Source organism: Dipteris shenzhenensis, chromosome 6 (genome assembly GCF_047967505.1).
Source record: "Dipteris shenzhenensis isolate YYH24624 ecotype China chromosome 6, Dip_SZ_1.0, whole genome shotgun sequence".
NCBI lineage: Eukaryota > Viridiplantae > Streptophyta > Polypodiopsida > Gleicheniales > Dipteridaceae > Dipteris > Dipteris shenzhenensis.
Genome location: NC_141601.1, coordinates 48,255,720 through 48,275,587, shown reverse-complemented (window position 1 = coordinate 48,275,587; position 19,868 = coordinate 48,255,720). Strand labels below are relative to the sequence as shown.

At 43.4% G+C, this 19,868-nt stretch overlaps 1 protein-coding gene across 5 annotated transcripts in view; it reads right to left on the bottom strand.

The window, feature by feature from the left end:
- Positions 1–19,868, bottom strand: part of LOC147901269 (transcription factor-like protein) — a 75,748-nt gene that overhangs the window by 18,283 nt on the left and 37,597 nt on the right. For 4 of the 5 annotated variants that reach the window (XM_087375882.1, XM_087375884.1, XM_087375885.1 and 1 more), the window contains exons 9-14: positions 19,028–19,111; positions 18,863–18,946; positions 18,677–18,762; positions 18,471–18,561; positions 12,867–12,947; positions 10,187–10,261 (exon numbers count right to left, since the gene is read on the bottom strand). In XM_087375882.1, the coding sequence (XP_087232008.1) occupies positions 10,187–10,261; positions 12,867–12,947; positions 18,471–18,561; positions 18,677–18,762; positions 18,863–18,946; positions 19,028–19,111 (501 nt within the window). The remainder of the gene's footprint in view (positions 1–10,186; positions 10,262–12,866; positions 12,948–18,470; positions 18,562–18,676; positions 18,763–18,862; positions 18,947–19,027; positions 19,112–19,868) is intronic. The other variant, XM_087375886.1, reaches the window with a different exon arrangement.

The following is a 19,868-nucleotide window of genomic DNA, read 5'->3' as shown; positions in this document are numbered from 1 at the left end:
CTTGTTAGAATTATTATTATAATTCAGCAGTGACCAATGTAATGTAATAAGTAGGTTAGGGGCACTTTTCCCTCATTTATAGGTTTTCCCCCCTAACCACAGTTAGTTCACTAACTATGGTTAGTGAAAAATAAGGTTTTGTCACTTAGACAAAACCCATCCCACTTCTTGTAATAGTCACTTCTTCTATTGCAAACATTACGTTCAGCTCTCTTGCTTCCTGCTCTCTCACTCTCTTGATTTCTAACATTTGGTATCAGAGCAGCAAGACCCTGCTCCCAGTTCCCTGCTCCTTGCCCGCAAGACCTTCCTGCTCCAAGCTCCCTGCTTGCAACTTCCGTCCGTACAATCTGTACGGACTGATTCCATACAGCAGCCCACGCTTCAGCTCTCGAGGTGCCGTACAACGCCATCAAGTCCGTACAGCCGTACAAGCTCACGGAGCTCCCGTTGTCCGTACATCTGTGACAGCCCTGTACAATCGTACGACGTACCGTCGTACAGCTCCGCCGTTCAACTGCAGTTAATAATTCCGTACTTCCGTCAGGTATCCGTACATTCAGTGTTGTCTATGCCGTACTGTTTCGTACAGCCGTACATTCCGCCGTACAACCGTACCTTCGTTGCACGTGTGGCAACTGCAAGTCGTCCGTACTTCTATCAGCGATGTACAGATTTCGTATCTTCCGTACAACTGTCGTCCGTACTCCGTACAGTTGGTCGTCCGTATAGCAGCAGCAACAGCAACCATACAGCCGTACATTGTACGAATTTCGTACTGACAGTTCCGTACTGTCAGTTCCGTACAATCTGAGGAGCTCGTACTTTGTGCAGATTTTTTCTTTGCAGGTGGACTCTGGAAGGTGTTTCCTCATAGGCATTTGTGCAAAGAGCCATTGTTTCGCTAAGATCTTGCAAGAATTTGGGGCATTCCGTAGTTGTGGACAGACTTTGCATTTGTTGCAGAGAATTGCAAAAATTTGGGGCTTTTGCAATCACACTGCAATTTTGAAGTGAAATTTGGGGCATTTGCAGGCAGAGTGCAATTTGTGCAACATTTATGGCTTTCAGACCATTTGCCCTCTTTTGTATGCAATTTCCCACAAGAAATAAGGGCTTTTGCATTTGGGTTGCAATTTTGTATGTTAAAGAGCATTTTGGAAGTTTGCAGACAATTTTGGACTTAGTACGAGTCAAATTGCAGACTTTTGCCACCTTTTGCAGATTCTATTTGCAGATTTTTGGGCATTGAGCAGAGCAGTGTGGTGCATTTTGAGCCTTTCACAGGCTGTGACAATATTTGTCACTGTGGGCATATTCTTCTTTGCAGAATTTACTTGTGCATCTTACATCCCAGGAAGGGATTCTACTTGTTCAGTTTGCTGTATTTCTGAGTTTATCTGGCAAAAATGGCACATAACTCAAATGAGGTGTTCGGGGTTCTCACATTGGAGGATAAGTTGGATGGCACCAACTACTCCTTGTGGAGTTTCATGTTTCGCAATATCTTAGCTAGCAGAAATTTTTGGGATTATGTCAATGGAGATGAAGAAAGACCAGATACAACGCCTATTGTCACTCCAGCTGGAGGCAGGGGTAGAGGTACAAATACAGCACAGGTAATTGGAGCAGCCACTCCAGGAGCTCCCACAGCACAGCAGAAAAGATGGGACTCTAGAGATGCACAAACTCTTTCTGTTACGCTCTAGCCGAGGTAGCATGACCTCGGAAGAATCAGTCGACATTTCCCTTAAAGGATCTATGTTTGTAATTATTTGTTTGCGCTTCATGTAAATGATCGGGAGGGAATTAATGTCAAGGTCCTAGGTGAGGGTTGATAGCACCAGACTAGGTGGATCTAAGGCTAGGGGCCTAATGCAAGGAATGTGCCTAGGGGCAAAGGATTTTAATGTGACGAGTGCACCTGATAACATCCTATCTAAGCCCGCAGCAACGGGATATACACCCTTTAATGATACGGAGTTAATTAAAATGAAAGGGCAAGTGGCCAATCATGATGTCATTGTGTTGTATGACTCGGCGTCAACTCACAATGTGGTTAACTCCAAGCTCGTAAAGAGGCTGAAATTAAAGACAAGTCCATCTGACTATGCGTATACAGTCAGGATGGCAGATGGAAGTTCAACTAAAGTATGGCACCAAAGGGTTACCCAGTTGGAGCTTCGGATTCAAGACTATGCTGAGAAGCTTGATTTTGAAATGACCAAGCTTACTCATGCAGATATAGCCCTGAGTATGGCGTGGCATTCTAGGAAGAATCCAGCCATTGATTGAAAGAAGCACGTATATCAATTCAAGATGAATGATGTGCTTTATGTCTTGCGAGGTGAGAAAGATATACCTCAAGGACCGTTGATTTCCGTGATGGAAATCCGAAAGCTCAAGAAGAGTTTTTATTCCTTTGCACAGCATCGGTAGAGCCGGTTGATGATTCTTCGGCTAGCACGGATGTTACACAAAGTGCTGAGATGGCCAAGCTGGCTAATCTTATAACAGAGGAGTTCTCTGAATGCTTTAGGGATGAACTACCTTATGGGTTACCTCCAAAGCGGAAAGTTCAACATAAGATTGAACTAATCCTGGGGCAGAACCTGTAAATAGACCTCCCTATAGAATGAGTTTTACTGAAGAGGCGGAGGTGCGTAGACAACTGGAAGAATACCTCAAGTTGGGGCAGATTGAACCAAGTTTCTCACCTTTTGCTTCGCCAGTGATATTAAAGAAGAAAAAGGATGATACGTTTCGCCTCTGTATAGATTACAGAGCATTGAATAATATCACTGTTAAGCACAGGTATCCGATGGCTCGGATTGATGATTTGCTAGATGCATTACTTGGGGCCGTGATTTTCAGCGAGATAGATCTTAAGTGTGGCTACCATCAGATCCGGATTAGAGCCAAGGATGTGCATAAAACCGCTTTCAAAAGCAAGTTTGGTCATTATGAGTTTTTGGTAATGCCCTTCGGATTTACCAATGCTCCAGCGACATTCGTCATGCTTATGAACAATTTACTACGTCCGTATATCGGAAAGTTTGTAGTACATTTTATTGACGATATCCTGATATTCAGTAAAAGTATTACTGAGCATCGTGAACACTTAAGAGTAGTGTTCAGTACTTTGAGGAAAGCCAGTCTTTATGTAAATAAAAAGAAAACTATACTGTGTATGGTTAGGCTTGAATATTTAGGATTCATAATTACTCCAGAGGGGGTAGAAATGGATCCGAAGAAAGTGGCTGCGATACTAACTTGGCCAATCCCTCAGAGTCTGACCGCGTTGCGATCATTCTTGGGATTTGTCCAATTTTATAGAAGGCATATCAAAGGATATTCCAAAATAGTATCGCCATTGACTGATCTGACCTCAAATAAAGTACCTTTTATTTGGGGACAGAATCAACAAGAAAGTTTTAACACCATAAAACAAGCTGTGGTCACAGGACCGGTGTTAAAAATAGTCGATCCCCAGAAACCGTTGTTCCTGGAAACCGATGCAAGTGGCATTGCGGTAGGAGCAGTTCTCCTTCAAGAGGGAAGGCCAGTAGCCTTTGAAAGCAAGAAGCTTTCTCCCTCTCAAAGGAATTGGCCAACTCATGAATTGGAGTTGTATGTTGTTATCCATGCTTTGAAAACATGGAGGCATTATTTGTATGGTTCAGAGTTTTATGTGGATGTGGATCATGATACTCTGAAACATTTTTGTAAACAACCTGACTTGAGGGGCCGCCAAGCTAGGTGGGCAGAGCTCATGCAGGAGTTTATGATTCAGTACCAAAGAGGAAAAGATAACAAGGTTGCTGATGCGTTGTCTCGCATTATGCATAACCTGAGTTTCACGGTATTAGAGAGTGCTCTAATGATCGAGATCATAGAAACTCAAAAAGTAGACGAGTTTGTCCAGAGCTTATGGCCTAAGGCTCATGTGTTTAAACCCGGGGAAAATGAAAAGGATGACCTGGCATCCAGAAAAGGCCAAACTTATGCAAGATATACCATAAGGGATGGTATGCTAAAAAGAAATGGCAAGGTTGTAGTACCTAGTTAGAATGATCTCAGGCAGAGAGTCATTCGACAGTGCCATGATAGCCCATGTGCGGGACACCCAGGGGTCGAGAAGACATATGATCTCGTGAAGCGAGATTTCTTTTGGCCAAAGATGAAAAAGCATATTCATGAATATGTGACACGGTGTTTCTCGTGTCAGGTAAGTAAGGCCGAGCGGGTGAAGCCACCCGGACTTTTACAACCTTTCGAAATACCACTGAGTAAGTGGGAGAGCATTTCCATGGACTTTATTGTAGGGCTGCCTACGACACAAGGAGAGTATGATTCTATCCTTGTGGTGGTTGATCGTCTAACCAAGATGGCTCACTTCATTCCGACTAGAGAGTCTGTTAGTGGCCCGCAAGTGGCGGATTTATTCTTTAGACATATATTTCGTCTGCATGGAGTGCCTAGATCCATAGTGTCAGACAGAGATGTCTGATTTACCGGTCATTTTTGGACAGCGGTATTTGAGACACTAAGGACTGAGTTGGGAATGAGTAGTGGGGATCATCCTGAGACGGATGGTCAAACGGAGAGAGTCAACCATACTTTAGAGGATATGCTGAGAGCATATGTGTCATTGAGGCAACATACATGGGACAAGTGGTTGCCATTGTTAGAGTTTGCCTACAATGATAGAAAACATTCCTCTACCGGGTTCAGTCCGTTTGAGCTGAACTATGGTTATAGACCAGCCAATCCAACTATAGTTGGAGTACCTCAGAAAGTGCCTAGTGCCGTGAACTTTGTGGTTCAGATGCGGGAGATGCTAGCACTTGCGAGAGCTAATATCCGCCAGGCTATCGATACAGCCAAGGTGTATGCAGATGAAAACCGGTCTATAAGAGTATTTAAGGAAGGAGAAAAAGTTTTTCTCAGAGTTCCTTCGCACTCGAAGTCGTTGACTTCAGGAGAGTGTGCTAAGTTATCACCTCGATACTGTGGGCCGTGGTTAATTCTAAAGAGAATAGGCAAGATAGCCTATAAATTAGAATTACCACAGGGGTGTAAGGTGCACCCGGTTTTTCATGTTTCGCGCTTAAGGAAATTTTTACATACAGGTGACTCACTAATCGAAGGTGTGGTTTTGTTTCAGGAGATAGAGGATAATGCGAGACGCAAACCAACAAGAATCCTGGACCGAGGAACAATGCAAATACAAAATCGGAAGATACCCACGGTGTTGGTTGCATGGCATGGTCAGCCTCTATCCAAAGCTACCTAGGAATCCGTATACCAGTTGCGGAGAGTGTTCCCAGATTTTATCATTGAGGACGCTGATGTCTGAAGAGGGAAGGAATGTTACGCTCTAGCCGAGGTAGCATGACCTCGGAAGAATCAGTCGACATTTCCCTTAAAGAATCTATGTTTGTAATTATTTGTTTGTGCTTCATGTAAATGATCGGGAGGGAATTAATGTCAAGGTCCTGGGTGGGGGTTGATAGCACCAGATTAGGTGGATCTAAGGCTAGGGGCCTAATGCAAGGAATGTGCCTAGGGGCAAGGATTTCAATGCATCCCAAGAGAGGGGTGAAATGGTGCATTAGGAAGGCCCTCTGATGATGACATTTAGCATCTAGATCCATCTAGGGAGATGGGGCTTGTTGAAGCTTGAGAGAGAAGAGAATAGTGATTTTCACGTATGGTTTTGATTCGTAATTCTCTGTCTGCTCGTTAAGCTTCAGCAAGGTTGGCTGGGAGGATATCCATGGTGCTGCTCCCGTGATCTGCAGTAGGAATAGATAGTTAGTGTATTACACTTTCAGTAATTTCTCTTTCAGTCAAGAGGTTCATTATACCTCATATTCGGTCATGCAAGACATCTATGTCAGCTTGGGTAATACTGGAAAGTATGTGTGCAGCAAGAAACAATCCCAGAGTTTCCTTTCTGAAGCGAGAACTCTCCCATACACATATGGAGGAGGGAGATTCCATGAATTCTCACCTCACTAAGCTTCAGGATCTCAGGGAACAATTGCTGAGAACATTGATGAAGTCATTCCGGATTCAGAGATGATCTCCACCACTCTGAACTCTCTTCCTGGGTCCTATCTTGGTTTCCACACCTCGCTGAATTTGTCATTGAGGGGGGGCAGGAATCCTCTCTCCTTTCACGAGTTGGTAGGACTTCTGTTGCAGGAGGAACAAACACGCAAAAATATGACAACCCGGGCTGGCAAGCATGCTATGCTCTCTAAGTTCAAGCCCAAGGGTAAAGGGCAGCATAAGCCACATGCCCATCAGCCCACACATCAGCATAAAGCTGATTCTGGACAGCCTTCTTATAAGGCATAGGTTGATACAAACAAGCAGAAAAAGAAGGGCATCTGTCATTACTACAAAAACCCAGGTCATTATATTGGAGAGTGCAAGAAGCGCATAGCCAAAGAAAAGAAAACGGATTCCGGTATGGCTGTATCAGATGCATCAAGTCCACATTGCCATGATGGAGGAGATGTTGCAGCCAACTTGGTTGAAGAGCACTATGCCTTTTTGACTTGCACTTCAGATTTTTCAGTGGGTAGTTCAGATACTACAGCCACTAATGATGATGACCCATACGTTTTTTTGACTTGAAGTTACGATCCTTCAAAGGATGAATGCTCTTTCAGTGTTGATGAGACACTACATACTTGGTATTTTGGTAGTGGTCTTCAAAGCTCATTCAGTATGTGGAGTGGGAGATATTATTCTCACACCACTGATGGCACAGATTTCAGAATTTCAGATGTACTCTATGTGCCAGGTATAAAGAAGAATTTGCTTTCAGTGTCCTCACTCAATCGAGGAGGATTTTAGGTTGTTTTTTATGATGACAAGTGTGCAGTCAGAGACAAAGAAAATGAATATGCTTTGAGATTGTCTGGCACTTTGTATCGGGGTCTTTTCCAGCTTGATTTATATTATAAAAGATCCCAACTTGCATTATCAGTTAGCACTCCCACTACTGCAATGCACAATGCGGAGTTGTGGCATGCCAGGTATGGGCACATGAGCTATGGCAGCTTAATGACACTTCAGAGGTATGATATGGTTGATGCATTACCTCCTTTGGAGTCCCCTCCTCCTCATGCATGTGAAGGTTGCATTCTTGGCAAAATGCATAGGCTTTCCTTCAAGAAGGATAGTGCAGTGAAAGCTACAAGAAAATTGTAGCTTATTCACAGTGATGTCTACGGTCGCATGAGGACACCTGCTTTTGGGGGTTATCTCTATTTTGTTACATTCATAGATGACTTTACCAATTACACTTGGGTTTATGGTCTCAAGGCAAAATCAGAAGTGTTTATGCATTTCAAACACTTTGTGGCTATGGTTGAAAATGAGACAGCACTCAAGGTGCAGACACTTCGCACAGATCGAGGGGGGGGAGTACATGTCTCATGAATTTGAGACATTTCTGAAAGAAAATGGTATTATGCATCAGCTTACAGTGAGGCTTACACCTCAACAAAATGGCAAAGCTGAGCGGAAGAATCGCACCACCATGGAAATGGATAGATGCATGCTCACAAGTAAGAAGTTGCCTCACAGGTTTTGGCTGGAAGGCCTCATGTGTGCCAGCTATAATTTAAATCGGGCTCCTACAAAGGCTTTGAAGACAATCACTCCCTATGAGGCATGGCATCAGAGAAAGCCTTCAGTGGACCACTTCAAAGTTTTTGGTTGTGTTGCATATGCCCACGTGCATGTGGAGTTCAGACACAAGTTGTCAGATAAGGCACTAAAATGCATTTTTGTGGGATATAGTTCACAAGCAAAGGCTATTGTCTTTACAATCCTGCTACACGCAAGATTTTTGTCAGTAGAGATGTCATATTCTCTGAAAATTCTGCACATACAAATGCTGAATTTCAGATTCCGGCCTCTTCAGATGATGTGTTTGAGGGGATGCTTCCTATAGCATTTGGTTCCCCCGCTGAAAATCAGAATTTACAGCAACCTCCGCCAGCTCCACAAGTACAGATTCAGCCCCCAGCTGAATTGGTACAACCTCAGCATGTGGATGAAGTTGTCAGGCAAGAAATTCAAGAGATACACGCAGCCAAAACAGTCCTGCATTGGTTGCTTCAGACTCTCAGGGAGAGTAGGCTTGAAGCTCCATTGCCTAACTCGTAGTGCAGTAAGGCACATGGAGGGAGCTCATTCAGTTGAAACTTGAATCAGCTTCTCCAGGTACTCTTCTTAATGAGGAGGAGCCTGAGACAATTGGAGAAGCAAAAGATAATGTTCATTGGATGAATGCCATGCACGATGAGTTGCATTTCATTCATAATAAATCAGACTTGGGATGTTGTGGATTTGCCACCAAGTAAGAATGCCATAGGTACACGGTGGGTTTTCAAAGTCAAAAGAAAACCAGATGGGTCCATTGATTGGTACAATGGCAAGGCTAGTTGCAAAAGGATATGCTTAGAAAAAGGGCATAGCTCATCCCTACAGGGCTTGTCGCTGTGTTACAAAATTGACAACACCTATGGACCCTAGAACATAGAGCAGCTGCTCTATTACAAGACTTGCTTATCTATATTCTCTAGAAGACTAGCGGCTCAACGTATAGACTCCACGACCAACTCTCATCGAGAGAGCTTGGACAAAAGGACCATCCTTTTCGTAGCGCTCCAGTTTTGTAGAAGCCATGCATGATAGACACCCCCTCTAGAGGAGAAGACCGCCATGCCACGAGAGAACCATGCAAGGTAAGTTTCTCTTAGACCAATGAGCAATCGCCCATGTGCTCAATACGTCTGATTGACCAATCAGACTTTCCATGCAACACCTCAACCTTTCGAGACCCTCCCATGAGGGCGCAACCATGTAATCAAACCCAACAATATGGGTCGTACTTGGAGACATACTTGCCTCAAGGCAAGTCAAGTAGGACCTCCTTACATCATCACGGTTGGGCAGAATGGACAATTTCTATTGTAGGGAGTTGCCTAGGTCTAAGGTCTAAGGCTTGAAGACGATCCAACCTATGACTCAAAGGTGAGTCAACCAGCCCAAAACAAATAAATAAGCCTATACCTAGATGAATCCAGGAACATTCCCAAAGTCATCCTCTAAAAACACAACATAGTGCAGTTTCAATCTCACGATAGTCACTCATAAGATTGAAAACCATAAACTCCATCATGCATAGCAGGGACTAGCTAATATGACATCCCCACTGACGTCACGAGCACCCAACAGTGGGTGTAGACCATAGTATAAAAATATGCTCACATATACAAATCCACACGCCCACACATACTTGAGCATCCATTTATACAAAGTCTTCGTACTGAGTTTCTTTCGACACTCCGGAGATTTGTTTTATTACTCATTTATATATACTAAAACGAGGAGGCTATCTATCTGTAATGAGGACTAGCTGCTGTTTTTGTACATACACGTTTTGATATCTTGAAACATCACTCTTGCCATGACATTCAATTTGAGAAATAGCAAAACTGTGACAAGCTGCACTGGTGATATATGGAACTGAAAGCTGAGGAGTCTATTCTATTTGCACATTGATGACATTATATATTGACCATTCTTTGCATGTAAAAGAAAACATATTCATTCCAGTAAGTATCTTTTGTTAAACAGAAGCCTACATTACTTATTTCCAAAACGATTTACCACACACACATAATGAAAGTAGTTTTCCGGCAAGGACAATATTTATATCTAAAAAGCCAAATACCTTTTATTACTTGTGATCTTTTGCCATATATTTAAAGGTGAATAACTGCATCCAGTTCTTAATGCCAAAAGACTCCTCTTAGATTCACACATTGACCCCTTTGTTTCAAGATATTTGTTTCCCATTCATACTTTCTTTGTTTCTACTATGATATATCCTTGTATACTGCTGAAAGAAGAAACAAGCACAGAACGTTTTCCTCATGCCCACTGATAAAAGAACTGTAAACCATTCTGCTTTGGCCCTTGACATCTTATGTGTGGAATAAAACCTTTTTCTATATCAAGATTTCTTTCCTACTAAGAAATGTGAGGACTCTTTTCACGCTTGAGAAGTTGCAGAATTAAGTGTCTAAAGAAGAAAACCTTTGTACAGTAGTTAGCTATGAGTGCATGTATGCGTGAGAGAGAGAGAGAGAGAGACCTTTGATGGAAAATCGTCATAGAAACAGGCTGCAATATACTGCACTCGCTTGCTATCACTCTCCCATAGACGAATCTGCAACAAAGTAAGGCTCAAGGCATCTCTCTCTCTCTCTCTCTCTCTCTCTCTCTCTCTTCTAAGGTCAGTCAATTTGCAGAGATGCAGGGGCTCAGGGCATATGGGCAGGCAGGCTTCCGACATGATCATGGGGCTATGGACCACATCCTCACGCTCAGATGTATTATTGGGGAGGCGAGAGCCAGGAGACAGAAGGTTTATTGTTGCTTTGTGGATTTCCGCAAAGCCTTTGATACAATCCCTAGGGCTCGTCTCATCAGGCGCCTGCAGGACTTGGGTTATGGTAAGGAGATTATCTGGGCGGTCATGGCACTTTATGAGAGAGTCTCGGGCAGAGTTCGGTCAGGATCTGAGTGGACTGCAGAGATTTTGAGTACGATTGGGGTCAAACAAGGGTGTCCTCTTTCACCTACCTTAATTGGCCTCTACATTGATGATCTTGAGGGTGTCATGTAGACATTAGGGGGGGTTGGTTGCTCCCTCACTGGTACTCTAATTCACTTACTGCTTTATGCCGATGATGTGGTGCTCTTGTCCTCCTCAGCAGAGGGGCTTCAGAGACACTTAGATGCGCTGCAGTCTTTTTGTGAGTCGCATGACTTGAAGGTCAACCTTGGCAAGACCAAGGTCATGATCTTCAACACCTCTGGAGCTGTGATGCATCAGGAGCAATTCACGTTTGACAGGTCACCGGTTGAGGTTGTCTCCTCCTACACTTACTTAGGGGTTGTCTTTTCTAGACCTATTTTCACCATGAGACCGGCAATGCATGCTCGTTTGAGTCACTGGCCAGATTGGAGAGGCAGTGCTTTCGCTCGCATTCTCTTCTCCTTTTTAACTTCAAGATCTCAAGAGTCCTCTCTTCTTCATTGACTCAAACGTGACATATTCATTTTTTAAGGCTGGTGTATAACTGAGAAAACAGTAGTGCTGCTGCAAATCACCCCTTTTGAGGGTAGGAACTGATCCAAACTGCCTAAATTTGATTGTTTTGCTGAGAGCTACAATTCTTGCTCAGAGCAATACAGGAAAAAAAGTCAGGTTGGAGTCCATCAAAGGTACCAAGAGGCTGCATATAGTCCTGATGATTCAAGGATGGACTGATGCAAATTGACATTGGAGCAGCGGTCTCTAGTCACAATAATAACAACCATCATTTTGTAAAATTCCTTGCTGCTTGGAGGTATTTTTATTTACTACATTCTGAGGAAATGAAAAGACTTCTATTAAGTATTTAAAAATCTCCAAGAGCAAAGCTCATGGAAACAGTACATCATGCAAAGCATGAAAAAAAAAATACCTTGAATGTGTCAAAAAATCGGCCCATCAAGAAGAGCCAGTAAAGCTCCAAAGCTGACACTGAAAATGCCACCTCAAACCTATGGTTGACTCCAAGAAAAAACATAAGCCTCTCCACTCAAGTGGCTCTGTGCATCTAAATCTCCATCTAAAATGCTCGCTAGGTCTCCCATGAAAATATCTACTAAGGCATGTGCAAGTTTGTAAGGAGGAGGAATATCACCAAAGAGCACAACTTGACTAATTGTCGCCGAACCGAAAGAGCACAACAAGAGCTATGCATCTCATAAAAGATCTCAGGCCCTGAAAGAGAGAATCAGGCCATCGATCCCTGGGTCATGAAGATGGGGGAAGGAACAAAAGTATTCAAAAGTCTAGCACTCCCCTTCCAGATTGCGTTCGCATGTGCGCAAACCCATAAACGATGCAGAGGGGGCTCCTCAACAGAAGGCAGCAAGGGTAAGTAGGGGTTAATCCAAACCTTGACCTCCATAGGTTCACCGCAATCCCTCCATGCATCGAAAGCCAAAAGAAAATAGCCATTTTTCTATGCCTAAGGACTCCCACTTCTCCAAAAAGATTTCTGCATGATTGTAGAAATCTGCAAATTCTCCCGCTAAGGAGCTCTGGTAGGCTTCTAGCACATAAGATTGAGCTTGGACGCCCTAGCATTGCTAATTGTGTAGCAGAAGAACGGAAGGCTCTTCTCATGGTTCCCTACATCAATCCACTCCCACTCCCCACAGTCCCACTGCAAATACTCATTATTTATTTATGTATCTTTGATTTCTTTCATTTAAATGTTTATACAGAATTCAACAAAGGAAGGGGTCGCCAAAGATGATGACCTTTCGCCAAGTGGACTAACTTTTGTACCCCACAATTTTGTAATGAAATCCAAAAAGTGGGGTTTGTCTGCTTTGAAGATGAATGATAAATAATCGTAAGGTTTGAAATTTGCATTCCATTGTTCACAAAGTTCAATAGATACTATAAGCTTCATCTTTGGATGTGGATAGATAATGTTGAAATATTTACTTACTTTTTTATACTCTATTAGTGCAACATTCCAGGCTTGTTTCAAAACCTCTGATTTTATAAGACCCAAACAACTTGTTGTATGTGATATTTGACCACTATCATATTGGTTCTTTTACACAATCAGCTTTAAAAGTTAACTTTCCTTGCGTTTAGAATTTTATTATCCCCTATATCTGAAAGTGGGGATAACATGTATTAGCCTCTAATATACTTGAGCCTTTATTAAGCAGTTCAAAATCTCCCTTGAGCACCTAGTACAAACCTGATCTGCAACGGTCTCTGGGACAGATGGAACCTTTTGTGCAACATGAGGATGAGCATTGTGTTGTAAATAAGATATGATCTACAAAGCAAAGAGAATGTGTCAGCTGATATTTTCAAATCTCTAAAAGAAAATACCTAAATTAAAATAAAAGAGCAATGTAATAGATGAACCCAAAATAAATCCACCAAGGTCGTAGAGCAATTGTAGACATACACAGAAGCTAGAGAGCATTGCTGAGTTTACATTGTAAAGGGTTTTAGAGAAATATGACTAAATTATTATTATTATTTCAAGAAAATGACTTCTATTAAGTATGAACAGAACCCGCAAGAGCAAAATTAATGCGGGAATACATTATGCAAGCATGAAAAAGAACATCCTAGAAGGGGCAAAATAAAAAGCTCCTCAGAGCAAACAAGGAACCCTCAGGCTCTCACTTTTTTCAGGGAAGCCGTGGATTTGTTTTGTACTACATCTGACGAGGACACTCCAAATTGGGGGGCTAATTTGGGATGACTTGGATTCAGAGGGGTGTTACCGTCAAGTACGTAGGATGGCAGGTTGGTATGTGTATCTCATCTTCACAGCAATTTGCTCCTATGTTGGACAGCATCGGGAGGAAAATCCATTTTTTGGAGTTCAACCAAATTGGACCTGGCTTCTAAGGTGGTGGTTGTCCACTAGGTTCTATTGGCCACAACTTGGTATATTTGCTCTTGCTAGTACAGCTCTAGGGATTGCATTACTCAGCTCAAAGAGACCCATAAGAAACTTGTCATGGAATGGACTAGATGGCACCATAGATACTATAGCCAGGGTGGCTTGGGAGACCTTAATCTTTCCCACATGGAAGGGGGTCTTAATATCATAGACCTAGATTTGCAGTGCAAGGTCCTACTTTACAAGGTTGTAACTAACGGGACTTATGCTTGGCAGAAGTCGTGGAATGACTTTTTTATTCAATGCATACAGTAATGTACCCCTTCTTCAAGTGGAGACCAGGAAGGCAGCACCAGATAGATTTTTACTTCAGCACACCTCAGATCTCCTTCCTCTCCTCTCATGGCTGTTATTCTGAAAGCATGGAACAGCTTCGGAAATACCCTTCAAAGAACTATAGAGAATGACTTTCCCAATGATGAAGCTAGATAGTGGGACAGCATATCGTTTTCATGGAGTGTGTTGCCACTGTGGGCAGTCAGCAGGAATAGGTAAGAGTCCGCCTCAAAGACAATAGGTCCAAGACGAGTGTCCGAAGTACTCAGAGTTGCCAATGGTGTGTCTTTCACATATGTAGTACAAGGTCTCCGAGGAGGCATGAGAACTAAGGGCTTCCTGAGTGATAATTGTGGGGCCTGTATATTTGAAGAGGGAAGCATATGTGTTGGAGGCCCATACCCGAGTGCTAGGGGATCCCATACCCAATGTAACAAACTCCAACACGAGTGCTAGGGGATCCCATACCCAATGTAAGATTCAGATCAAATGGATGGCAGCGTGTGGGAAACTCTTTTATCCAGGCTCCAAAGAAGTAGATGGAGCTACGCATGAACTATCAACCTGCAAAAGATGTGGAGCGTTTGGAGCAACGTATCCCTCATGAACTGGAGAGCCGAGTGGCTCAAGAGGGTCCTCTTTGAAAGGTACGCTACAACGACTGGGTTTGAAGTTGACAACTGACGTCCATTTCCAAGTCCGCATGGCTGATCAACACAAAGTGAAGCCTATGGGAGTAGTCGAAGGTGTTAACATGAGAGATTGGTGGTGTGATATTCCTGTCCAACTTTGTTGTACTGGATATGACCGAGGATGAACAAACGTATCCTCTACTTCTTGGTAGACCATGGTTGCGGCGGTCAGCAAAGGCCACTCAAGATTGGGCAACTAATGAAGTTTGATTGCCTTTGGGATCCACACCCCTGGAAATAGATATGGTTATGGGAAAGGCAAGGCACCGACCCCTAAAACTAGGGGAAGAGGATTTCAAAGAGCAAGCCAGAGTAGAAGAGGAGCATTGGGCTCTTGGGGACTGGCCCATTGGAGGTGACCAAGATGGAAGAGAGGAGGCACATGCTCTGGAGGGTTTCGAAAGCTTGACCTACTTGTTGGATCATGCTGTCCAAGACAAAGATGAAGTTGCTATCTTAGACTAGATGTGAGTCTTGGGATCCTTGTCCGTGGAAATAGGTTCTCCAGACTGTGACAACCAGCCTCAAAGTGGGCAATACAAGAAGCAAGCCTTGATACATCTCCGTCAACTAGTCTAGGTGGACTCGCTTATCACACAATGCCCTTCGGCCTCTGCAGCAACCCTCACATGTATAGGAGGATGGTATCCACAAATATCTAGGAAGGTGGTGAAGAGGTCACAAGAGTGATTAGAGAAAATGAGCAAGATGATCCAATGATGACACGACATGGGTGGCACCAACCCTCATGAGGACCATTCCACAACCATAGAGGATGAGGACACTGATGACACTGATAGTACCATGGAGACAAGTGACACGGAAGCAGAGGACATGGAGAGTACCGAATGGGTGAATGACCATTCTGACAGTCTGATACCGAAGCGGGGCATGACCATCAGGTGGCTAATGTTGACCACAGGCTAATGATGCGGGAGATGACTCCTCAAAGGACACGCAACACTTTAGTGCATGATGATGGGTCTAGTGGGAACCAAAAGCAACATGACCAACTAGGAGAAGTAGTTCACATCCGCACTGGAGTTAGAACTCTCTCGAGCAACGGGCAAGCCCACCTCATACATGAAGAGGGAGATGTCACAGATCTCATCTTGCTTGACTTGTACCTATCTGAGGCAGATCTCCCGCCCTATAAATAGGGGGGAAAAACCTTGTCCTAATAATTAAACATCAAAAAAATGGGGGGGTGAGTTCTAAAGGTAAGGTAGTAAGCCTTGTTTGACTTTACTCTAGACATGAAATGATACCATTTTAAACTACAAACAAGCTGCCAATGCTTCAGTGTTTCGTGGGATCGCTTCGCACCTGAAAAAAGTGGCCAAGAATTTTGCCTAACTTTGCAAATCTTTACCATCCAACTTGTATTCTTGAATAAAGAGAATTTCAGTAATACCCCTAGTGACAAGTGGATGAAGGTAATTACAAATTAGTTGCCTTTCAGTGGTGATGAGGCACAACACCAAGGCCCCTCAATATTCTAGATAACAATCCTCATTGGTGGCAAGTTGGAAAACCTTACTCGAAGTAGTGGAAACACCTCTTGCTTGTGAAAAAGTCTCCTAAAGTGTGGAGAGAGGAAATCCACATGGGAAACGACCCCCACACCTATGAAAGAGGATTCTCTATTGATAGGAAAACAAAAACATGCCCTCTTTCTCACCACATACCAGGATGTGGCCACAAGTAAGCACCCACCAATCCACATCAATTCTCTACAAGCAAGAAAAAGCTAGGCAATGTTCCAATACAAGAGCTTGCAACAAGTATGATCAAGCATTCGAGCATACTGTCGGTAGATCACGATGTCAATCACCTCCAATAGCCAAGGTACTGAACGTTTGGCCTAAAAGAACCAACAAGTCCTCAGCCCACCCTTAGGTAAAGGGGTTCACCAAGGCCGAGAGGAGACCAAAGGACTTGAATATTCCAATTGATGAGGCTCCGTAAACAGATGCCACAATGCTTAAGAAGTTGGTGGACCCTCTTTAAGATTTTGGGATCAAATACTCCACGTAAAGGATTGTATCATCTGCAAACTTCAAATCAAGCATTCATGCACTTGGTAAATCAAAAATGTAGGTATATAAGGCCAAAGTCGTATCCTTGCAAATAGTACCCTGAGGCCCATGACAAAAAGAAACAACAAGAGGGTAAAGGAGGCACTGTTGGAATAGGACTGGTCACCTCCCACTTGTGAGGCACCATATGAGGAGTGCATCGGGGGGTGGACCATAGAGAAGTGATGGGCATGGGGCTGCCACATGGGCAGCACATGATCAGTCATGTGGGCAGGGAGAGAATATGAAAGTACCTGGCAGAGGAGATCCACCACAGAGGGCAGATCTGGATCCAGATGCTGCTCAAACATGGAGAGGAAAGAAATGCACAGGGAAAACAGGTTCAGCAAAGGTTTTGGACCATATGGGCAGGTTTGGGGCAGAGGATAGAAGGTGGAACTACCTGGTCCAATGGATGGAAGCCATGTGGCCAAAGTGGGCCAAACCAAATCAAGCAAAGGAGCTCTAGGGGGCTATTTATAGGCCCTCCCCTAAAGTCGGCTGGTAGGGGGCAGAAAGTCGGCCATCTGGGTCGGCTATTTGGCAGGGGATCCAGCCCTATAAAAGGTGGCCCTAGAGGCCTCGTAACACATCACTTGGAGCAGCAATCCAAGAGCAGGAAGGAGCACGAGCAGGACCATCCTTGGGCCTATAAACAAGAGGTGAAGGTGACCTACAGAGGGCTGCAGATTTAGCTCAAGGAGCTGCCCATCTAGGCTGAGTTTCCGGACAGCAAGGTGGAATGGATCCTTTGGACGGAGAGTCTACATAAGCTCAGTGGAGCAAGCAGGCTCGGAGATCTACAGGTGACAGGCATATAGTAGAACCTTTTTGGCATTGTATCTTGTCCAGTTTGTGAATGGATGGAAACATATAAGAGTTGCTTCTATATTGTCTTTGAGCATAGTCCATTTGCTAGTCTACACACACATGAATGGTTGTGAAGTACACACCTGTTGATGAAGCTTGAATCCATAGCGAACATGTAATTCCTGGGCTAATCTATCAGTCTTCCGCTGCAGGATACCCTCTGGTGGGATTTCAGTTTTCTAACAGGCACCCTTAGCAGACTGACCAAGAGAGTGGAGAAGCCTTCCCAGTGTGCCCCAGATGAGTATAGCCTTAAACTTTTTGCATAGAGCCCAAGATCCATCCCATCTTGTGCAACGGACCGTCTTAAGTGTCATGGATTATTGAGGGATGAGTTCAGAAAGGATAGGCAAGGATCAAGAAAGAAAGAAAGCTTTATTGATGTCTGCGGAAGGCCAAAAGAATCTATAAAGACCAGAATCTGAATATATCATGAAATACCTACCATGTGGGTCATTGTATAGAATTTCATATTCTATCACGGTATTTGGGGCATCTTCGAGGATGTGTGCAAATAAAACAATCTCCAAAACAAAACAAGGTGCCACAGCTGCAAATCTAATTGTAGCTGGTTTCCATAGCAAAATACAATACAGTCCTGCTACTCCATGTCTTCATTCATCCAGAAAATACTCTCTGAAACTTTCCAGTCCCTTTGTTCCACATTTTCAAAATGCATTGCATTTCTGCCTTTGTTTTAAGCTCTATGGCAGGGTGCAAGACCCGGCTCCTTTAAAACCCTCAGCAAGAGAAACGTGTGCATTCTATATTTTCCCTTTCCGAGAAGGGAAGGCACAATTCCATCCTAACAACCATATATTTTCTCAATTTGCAAAACCATTACATTGAAGCTAGGCTCAAAACTATTTTCATTATCACCCTTTGTTTCAGCATGCTTCACTTTGAGATTTAATAAGAAGGTAGAGTACTTCAAAACTGAACGAAATTAAATATAAAGCACAGACCTGCTCAGCATTGATGCCACTTGCAAATGCTGTATTCACACTTTCCTTATTCAGTGCCCCAACAACAAGGTTAGGAAGTCGGTACTCGATCCTGCAAAGGAATTTGCAAATGCTTCTATGAAAGGAAGAACGTAATCCTACCAGTTACCCAAACTCAATATATTATGTCCCAAAACTGCCAGATGATTAGGTGCTAGCCAACCTACCTTGCAAACAGACGAAGAATCTGAGTCTGGAGCTTGGAGGTTGTATATGCATAGAGTCGGAAATTGGTTTCAACAATTAAAACACCCTGTTGGCAGGTATACCAAGCAAGATGGGACAAGAATTTAGAGAAACTGCTAGTACATAAGAAGGTTATAACAATTAAGACAGAGTTACAGCATACTTGCCTCTACAGAACGTCCACTAGAAGCTTCAGTGGCAGCAAGGTTTGCAGCTAGCTTTGTGGGTATGAACCAGCGCTCCCTCATTCCCTGGGTAGATTACAGATAACGTTCAGTCATGAAAGAAATTGTTGAGCATAGATAAAATAACTTTACTGGTTCAGAGTTGACCTGTTGGAGCTGCACTAGTCCTAGCACTGCAAGTTCTTCTAAGACTTGTTGCTCTGTTCCTGTGAGTGTATTCACACTATAAGGCTGCATTAAAATTCAACAAAGCACCAAAATTTAGAAAGCCCATGGACATTTCCACACAACTTAGACCATCCTCGGCATCTAGCTCTCCTCACACTTTCATAAAGCTTCAAACCAGGGCTCTATTCCCCTTAAACATAAACAAATGCCATGTGCAAGTCCAGAGGGATTAATCTTAGACCATGCATGATTTTAGTATGTATGTACATAAGTATCACATGCACACACACACACACACACATTTTTTTTGGTAAAAAGCTATCTCATTCAAAAATGTACGCAAACACACACACACAACTGAAACCATCTTGTCACCAGCGTACCAACTCTACTCATCCCCCTCAACCATAATCTACGTGGATGATGAGAGAGGCATCCATGGTAATCTCTTGCCCTCATATGGTTTGGCCATAATCTAGCTCAATCTAGTAGGTGATGATCTGGAATGAGGCACCTGATCTAGCTAAAAACTCTGCAAAGTATAATATCATGTGGAGTGCACCTCTTCCCCTAGATCATGAGTGAGCATCATGACCTGTAAATTAGCCAAGTCGACCCACTCATCCTCTCTAAGGTATATTGCCCAAGTGTCTTTTGCATATATAACTGTTGGTCTAACTAGAGAGTCAAAAAGGAGGGACTACCTATTAACACGCTGGAAGTGGACTTGGAAACACTTGGAGACACTATCCTTCTAGCCTCACTAGAGATGCACACCCTCTTGCAAGCAAGCTTACACTGTTGGTTTCATGGTGAACTG